The sequence below is a fragment of the Oryctolagus cuniculus genome, chromosome 12 (genome assembly GCF_051225735.1).
Source record: "Oryctolagus cuniculus isolate XC-2025 breed Fujian yellow rabbit chromosome 12, ASM5122573v1, whole genome shotgun sequence".
In the NCBI taxonomy this organism is placed as follows: Eukaryota; Metazoa; Chordata; class Mammalia; order Lagomorpha; family Leporidae; genus Oryctolagus; species Oryctolagus cuniculus.
In genome coordinates, this window is record NC_142878.1 from 17,493,969 (window position 1) to 17,501,708 (window position 7,740).

Consider the following 7,740-nt stretch of genomic DNA (forward strand, 5'->3'; position numbering starts at 1 on the left):
CAGGTTAAGCTGCACCTTGGGACACCCACATCTCAGATTGGAATGCCTAGGATCTCATCCTACCTCCTCTTCCAACCCAGCTTCCTATCAATGTGCACCCTGGGTGGTGGCAGATAATGGCTCAAGTACTTGGGTCCCTGCCACCCATGTGGGAGATTCTGATGGAGTTCCTGTCTCCTGGCTTTGGCTGGGACCAGCCCTAGCTCTTGTGTGCATTTAGAGAATAGCTAGCAGATGGAAAATTGATATTTCTCTCTTTCTTTCTCCCTCTCTCTTTTGGTGTAACTCTGCCTTTCAAATAAATAAACATAAATAAACTTTAAAGAAAAAAAGCTCATTTGGGTACAAAACAAACTTGAAATCCATGCATAATTTTTTCATAAAGCACGTTTCTCATAAACCTTTGCAGACTCTTTTATAACTTCTTCGTGCATGCAACTTCAGCACAACCAATATAATGCCCTTGCTGTAATCCAGGAGGACTAGCAGGATGTTTCTTTATAAATGGAAGTGCTCAGGTGCAACCACAGGAGAAGGGTGTTGAAGCTGGCAGGCCCATACCATGTATGGGGTCCCTGAGAATCTGGCAGCTGCAGACTGATGAGGAGGTGTCTGCAGCTGACAACACCAGGCGGTCTTGCCATCAGCAATATGATCCTTCGAAATGAGAAAGACCCTTGACCAACTTCCAATCAAAGAAAGAATAATCCTTCCTCAATTTACATGGAAGTTGCATTTCTGAAAAATTCGGTGGAAATGAGACCCATTCAAACCTTACTTTGTTTTACGCATAAAATAGGTTTGGGGTTTGATTCTGATAATCATATTTGTCACTTGCAAGTCCAAAGAAGTTGTGAGGTGAATGGATAAAGTTTAATTGCACATCCCTCTCTGCCTGCTCGTGCAGCCCCTGACTGCTGGGCCAGGCACAGGTAGACTCACCGTGTATGACTCCACGTTGCCTCCTCACACCTCCAGCACTGTCTGCCTGTGACACGCATTCACTAAGGGTTTTTGTTGAGTTGACTCCAAGAGAATGCATTTCGTGAGTGGTTTTTTTGGTTTAAGTTCAGATCATGTACGTTGATTTTACCATAACAAAAATGCTACTAAAGAGAGAGGATCATGTAATCATTCAGAAGCTATGAATGGTTTTTAAAGATTACTTATTTATTTTAAAGGTGAGAGTCACAGAGAGAGAGGGAAAGACAGAGATTTTCCATCTGCTGCTTCACTCCCCAAATGGCCGCAACAGCACACGCTGGGCCAGACACAAGCCAGGAGCTAGGAGCCCCAACCAGGTCCCCCACTTGCGTGCAAGGTCCCAGACACTTGGGCCATCTGCCTCTGCTTTTCCCCAGGCTATTAGCAGGGGACTGAATCAGAAGTGGAGTAGCCGGGACATGATTTGGCGTCCATGTGAGATGCCAGCATTGCAGGCAGTGGCTTTACCCACTGTGTCATAACACTGGCCCCACTATGAATGTTTTAATGGTGAAAATCATGAGAATACTTCTTCTGTGGTGGATCTGGTAAACTCAGAGCTCCACTCTGCCCCTCCGGGTGGTGGGCTGGCTGGGGGGCTGCATGGGTCACCATGTCCTCCTGTCTTGCAGTGTTTGTGGGCTACCTGTGCATCGTGCTGCTCATGCTGCTGCTGCTCATCTTCTGGATTGCACCGGCCCACGGGCCCACCAACATCATGGTCTACATCAGCATCTGCTCCTTGCTGGGCAGTTTCACCGTGCCTTCCACCAAGGGCATTGGGCTGGCAGCCCAAGACATCTTGCACAACAACCCGTCCAGTCAGAGAGCCCTGTGTCTGTGCCTGGTGCTCTTGGCTGTGCTGGGCTGCAGCATCATCATCCAGTTCAGGTACATCAACAAGGCGCTGGAGTGCTTCGACTCCTCTGTGTTCGGGGCCATCTACTACGTGGTGTTCACCACCCTGGTCCTGCTGGCCTCGGCCATCCTCTTTCGGGAGTGGAGCAACGTAGGTCTGGTGGACTTCCTGGGCATGGCCTGTGGATTCACGACCGTCTCTGTGGGGATTGTCCTTATACAGGTGTTCAAAGAGTTCAATTTCAACCTTGGGGAGATGAACAAATCCAATATGAAAACAGACTAGGATGCAGCGGGGTTGAGGGGCTCAAGAACAGGCCTTGGAGGTGGTTCCTGCTCCTGATTGGATGTGAAGTAGAAGAGACCCTCAATCCCTGGAGTTAGACTTGCCTGTGTACTAACGGGTGGCCTGCTGGACAGTGGGGAGCCTGGCTCTGCACCAGAGTGGGGGCCCAGCCCGAAGCTCCCCGACACTTGCCTGGGCATCATCTCTCTCTGATGAGACGAATTGCATTTTCATTTCCATTAACCTGGAAGCTTTCATGACTACTCTTCCCCTCTAAAACATTTTAACATTATTTAAACAGAAACTAAACATGGGCTCTTTCTGGTTAGTCTCTGTAAGAGAGCAGATATGCTTATGTAGAAGGTTACTTTGGAAATGGGAGAAATTGTCTTGATATCTGCCTCTGTATAGTAAGTATGCCTGTAGTTGTGTTGGTTTGCATTAAGCATGTATCACATTCAGGTACCTCATCCAAATAAGTATGTACATTGAATTGTTTTTATTCCTTTAACAAGGTGACTCTCTCCTCCCACACACCCCCAGACATTTTAATAGCAAAAAGAGAGAGAAGAGGTAGGGCATTGATGATGCAGTGTTCCATCGGCAGGATGACTTCACAATAGCTCAAATCAATTTCAGTGCCTTTATCACTTGGATTATCCACTTAATTTGACTATTACTCTGTATATTCTTTTAGATTAGAATGATGCAACTTCTTTGGTTATACCTTACTATTTCAATATTCAAATTATAAATATGTAAAGCAATTAGAAATAATAGTACATTCGTTGGAAGGTAGTCAAGACTAAAGACCCATTAGAGCAAATTGACCTGTTTAGCATGTAGTTATTGTTCTCTTAAAGACAATTGGCTAAGTAGCATGAAGTATTTTTATTTGCATTCGATCTATGTATTTGAGATCCAGTGTCAAATATGTACACCTTTCTTTTAGCAAGCATTTGTGGCCATACAGAAGAAATAAATTATTTAGCTTGAAATAAGGCTGTTTAAGTGAGAGAGTTAACAGCTCAACAGCACATATATTGAGTGCCCTGTGATATGGGAGCATGTTAAGGGACAGTTGGCTAGCTTCTACAAATTGAAACGCACAGAATTTTCCAAAGAATTTCCAGCAAAAATGAAAACATTGTTGTTTGAGAGGGCAAAGCATCCTAGAGTTCCTCACCCAGCCTCTCATTACGCTTTCCAAATGCAAAGTAGCCATTGATTATTTCAGGGTTTGCATCAAAAAAGCTCATTCTTCTGTCCATGGTAACCTTCCATATGTCTTTATGGAAGCAAAGCATGAAGTGATAAATAGTTCATTGCGATATATACTTCATGTCTAATGCTCTAATCTATGTAGGAAGTTATGCCAAATTGAAAAATGAGATTGAGTAGAGTAGGTGAAGTAGAATATGCCATTTAATAATATCCATTTAAAGTTACTCATTAAGAAAAAAGATGTTTTTTTTCCTGGCAAAAGTAACATTTCTTTTTATTATTATAATTTTTAAAAATTATTTCTAAAGTAAAGATCCAAGGAATAGTTGCCTAAAGTGTTTAATAAGAAAGGTATATAAAATAAGACTACTGCGATGTAACATAGACTATAAAACACCTCTTTGAATTAAAAGTACCATATTATGATGCTAGGTTGTAGCGATTTGTGAATTAAGAGCAGCAAGAAAATTTTTTTAAGAAAATTTTAAAACATTCTTCGTTAACTTATAGTTAATATATACTCAAAAAGTTGATTAATCTTTTTATCAGCTCTTGATGTTTTTTTTTTCATCACCAGTGTTTTTAGAAATACAGACCTTAACTTATTGAACTGAACTTTCTGATGATGTAATGTAGCAGAATCAGTATACTTGTAGGCATAAAATGGTTTTCCTGCTTAAGGAGTTTAAGGTGGTCAAAGAACCTATGTTGCTATAAAGGTATAATGAGGAAATTCATGTGTCAAATGGAAAAATCATGATTATTTTGCTACAGCTTCCATGTAACACTTAAATGCACCTATTGCTGTATTTTATTATATTTTAGTTCACAATTATACTATGGATACTCAGAGGTGATATTGTTTTTTGGGCAATACTCCCTGTGATTTTTAAACTGAAACAGAATTTCAAAGTATTATTGGCTCTTCTCCTCTTTATGACAGGCCCTAGAACAGGTAGAATTTCCAAGGTTTAGATCCATTCAGCAGATGGCTCCGGTAGGATACACAGCCTTTGTTCCAAAGGGAACGGTGCATAGCACTCATTGTTTTTCAGCTAGCCTCCAGGTGGTTGACATGATAGCTATTTAGCTGTCCAATTTTTAAGTTTAACATAGAACTTTTAAATTCTGACTTAATAGTCTTTGTTTTACAGTTCATATTTTCATAATTCATTTGGAAATGCCAAGAATATAGAATCCCCAAAGTGAGAGCTTTGGGGAAGGGCCTGGAATAGGGATACATCTCTTATTGGCCTTTCAGAAAGTAAATGCATGCAAAACATTTTCACCATGACATGATTCTTTGGGTATCATCTCTGATAAAGTGAAGAAAAAAAATACCTACTGTATACTTGTTTTCCAGCTCCTTTAAAATTGAAGGCTTTTAATCACAATTTGCAGATTTATTCTTGGTAGATATTTAAATAGGCCCTTTCTCATTTGAGTCTTTGTATCTTAAAAGACTGCCACTTGTTCTGTTTATGGATCTAGTGTAGGACTGATTCAGGATTCTGACCCAAACCCTGGACAAAGTAAGTGTTCTGCTGGTCCGCATGACCCCTGTGTCTCTGGAGAGAAAGGACAGCCTGCTCCTTGTCACATGTGGAGAAGGCCTGCCCTGGCTGGGACCTTTGGAAAGAATCTGGTTTCCTGGTGGCCTTGCTCATCGCTCAGACTGTCACTACAGTTTTGTCACATTAGGATGTTGGTGATAGATGTTGCTGCTCTCTGTTCAGCAATAAGAAATATTCTTTCTGTCCTACTTTCAAAGCCATTTTGTTACACTCAATTATATTTCCTCAGATCTACCCCAGCAGTAATGTGTGGGTTTTGTTCTTCCTTGGGTTTCATGTCTGCCATGCGATACAAGAAAGCACTATTCTAATATGTACTTGCTGCTCATCTTCCTCTGCAGCTCAGCTCACGGTAAATACTGTGCCTGACTTCTAAAGGCCAGTTCCTAGACTGCTGACGAGCACTGAGATGCAGTGTCTCCCAGATGTGGGTGCATGCTCAGCCCACAGCAAGTGCTGATGCACACAGTCCACTGCCCTGCTGCACAGTTCTTGTCGGGAGGATACCTCTTTTCCAAGCTGCTCCACTAGTCTAGAAGAGCGGAGAGAATGCTCAGATAGTTCACAGAGCCCCATCCCTCACTCCTCCCAGATGCTACTAGATCCCGTTTAGGCTTCCTGTGACTGTGTAGGAACTTAGGAAGAGTAAGGTCAGTGTAGTCACGACAGTATGCATTAGCTTCCATGGTCTGAAGGAGCTGTCCGTCTCAGTGCATCTGTTCACCCGTCGTCGAGCAGGACTGGAAGTGATCTTGGTGTTCTGTCTTCTCAGGGACCAAAAATGTATCATTTAGTCCTTAGCATTGACCTTCCTCCCAAGGACATGGCCCATGTTCGTTTTTTGTATCTTACTTGTACTCATAGGTAGATACTTCTGTTAACTTGAGTTGAAAAGAGAAGAGACCAATTTGCGCACCAGTTATTCCACAGGACAGTTTATCATATAAAATACCTCAATTTTTTGTATTTCTCATTTCCACCTCACAGTTGTACTAGTGATGAAACTTTAAAGATCTGTCCTTTACCTGATAGGCGAATTTTCACATCTGGCCATATTCTTATATCTCCACCGTATACTTGAAAAGATTCAGAATTATAGGATCAGGAATGAGAATTTGGCCAAATACCACTACTTGTTTATTTTCATAAACATTTCTCACATGCTATTAAATGTAACAAAAGAATTATATTTTAAGAAAATGTAACTTTGTACGTTAAAAATGTTGTCTAGTAAAAAGTTGATATTCAGTAGAACAGTGATCATGTAAATATCTATTTCAAATAGACCCAAAGTGATTTAAAAAAAGAAAAAAAAGAGTCTAGGGCCCAGAGCATGAGCCAAGGAGGATTGATTTCTTCTTTTTTTCTAGTTTTCCCTGAATTGTACAAATATAGGTGAGTCACTTACCTTTCTGTGCCTCAGTTTTTCTACCTCTGAAGGAGTGAGGTGGTTCTCCAATTGGGTTGTTTCTAAACCTCTAGCACATTTAGCAGTGTTCTGGTGGCCTCAGAAGAGAGCACCATGTGCAGACTGTTGGCGAAGTGACACGTGGAAACATGGACTGCACTGACTGTGGCGTCTGCTCAGGATCCTGCTGCAGAACACACAGCTTTGGGCACCACAGAAGCCGTGGAAGCACTGAATGTAAAGTGTGCATGAATCCATGAAGCTTTAATTTTCCTTTTTTTTTTAAGGAAGGGTTTTATATATTCTATTGTAAAATATGGCAATTAAACAGACTTTATAAAAGCAGCACTAACGGATCACATTTTGATGGCGTGATGAGCTCCTCCGAGGTTCTGTTTGCTCTGTGATCTGCAGGCTTAATGACCTACGTAACAAATTGATTCTGTTCCACTGAATTTCTAATGAATGTTGCTGAACTTCCTGCTTCCAAGCACAGCTCAACCTTGACTATGAACTCTGACAACAGGTGAATGTGAGGAGCTCCCAAACCACTAGTGCCAAAGGGGCCATTGAAAAATTCAGAAGTTATTTTATTTGTCAGAACCTAATAATTTTCCCCATCCTTTCATTGTTTTTGCGCCTTATGAAAACTTAAGTGTGTTGTTTTTCAGTAGCATTCCTGAGTGTGTTTGCCTTTTTAAAGGATAACTATTTTTATCTTGTAAAATGGGATATAATCATGAAAGAGAGGAAGTCTAGATCAAAACTGTCTAATGTTGATGGGTTGCATAAAAGTTTTTCATATAAATGTATCAGGGGAGCTTCCAATTAGCATACATATATACATTTATCAATGGCTAAGATGCTTATAATTTGCTTTCTAGAAGTAGTCATAGCATGTTGTTATTGCCTTATGTAAATAAAAAGGCTATTTATTAAGTTTTCCAATATTTATTAATCTGTATGTGTTTTAAAATAAAATAACTTATTTCTAGCTGAACACTTGTTGATTTTGTTCCCTTTGCTCGAAGTTTTTGTGTAGTATTAGGTCCCAGAGCATCCCAATTCTTAAGATTTTTCCTATTTCTCTGTAGAAATGAATAGCCTAGGTGTCTATAATGTTGAAAACATTTGCTTGCACATCTCCCTGAGGGAGCAGATCCTTGATGTGTAAAGGAATTCACCATCCAGGGACTACTTCCTGATCCAGTGAAATGATGGTATCACAGAAAACCAGTTTTTACTTTAATATGTCCATAACTTTGACATGTTTTTTAGTTGTATAGCATACCATTTTAGATTTTAAGCCTATAGAAAATTAGAGAATCATAACACACTTTAATCCATCAAACATCATTAGATGTCTTGTCATTAAATCTTCTTTGGTGTAATATAAGTCATCAAGT

The 7,740-nt window shown here is 40.5% G+C and overlaps 1 protein-coding gene across 1 annotated transcript in view; it reads left to right on the forward strand.

Annotated features, from left to right (window-relative positions):
- NIPA1 (NIPA magnesium transporter 1) overlaps window positions 1-7,334 on the forward strand; it is a 47,414-nt gene extending 40,080 nt beyond the window's left edge. Inside the window, exon 5 of the mRNA XM_008269747.5 lies at window positions 1,617-7,334. Coding sequence (XP_008267969.4) covers window positions 1,617-2,128 — 512 coding nt within the window. The 3' untranslated portion in view covers window positions 2,129-7,334. The remainder of the gene's footprint in view (window positions 1-1,616) is intronic.
- Window positions 7,335-7,740: the final 406 nt, after the last annotated feature.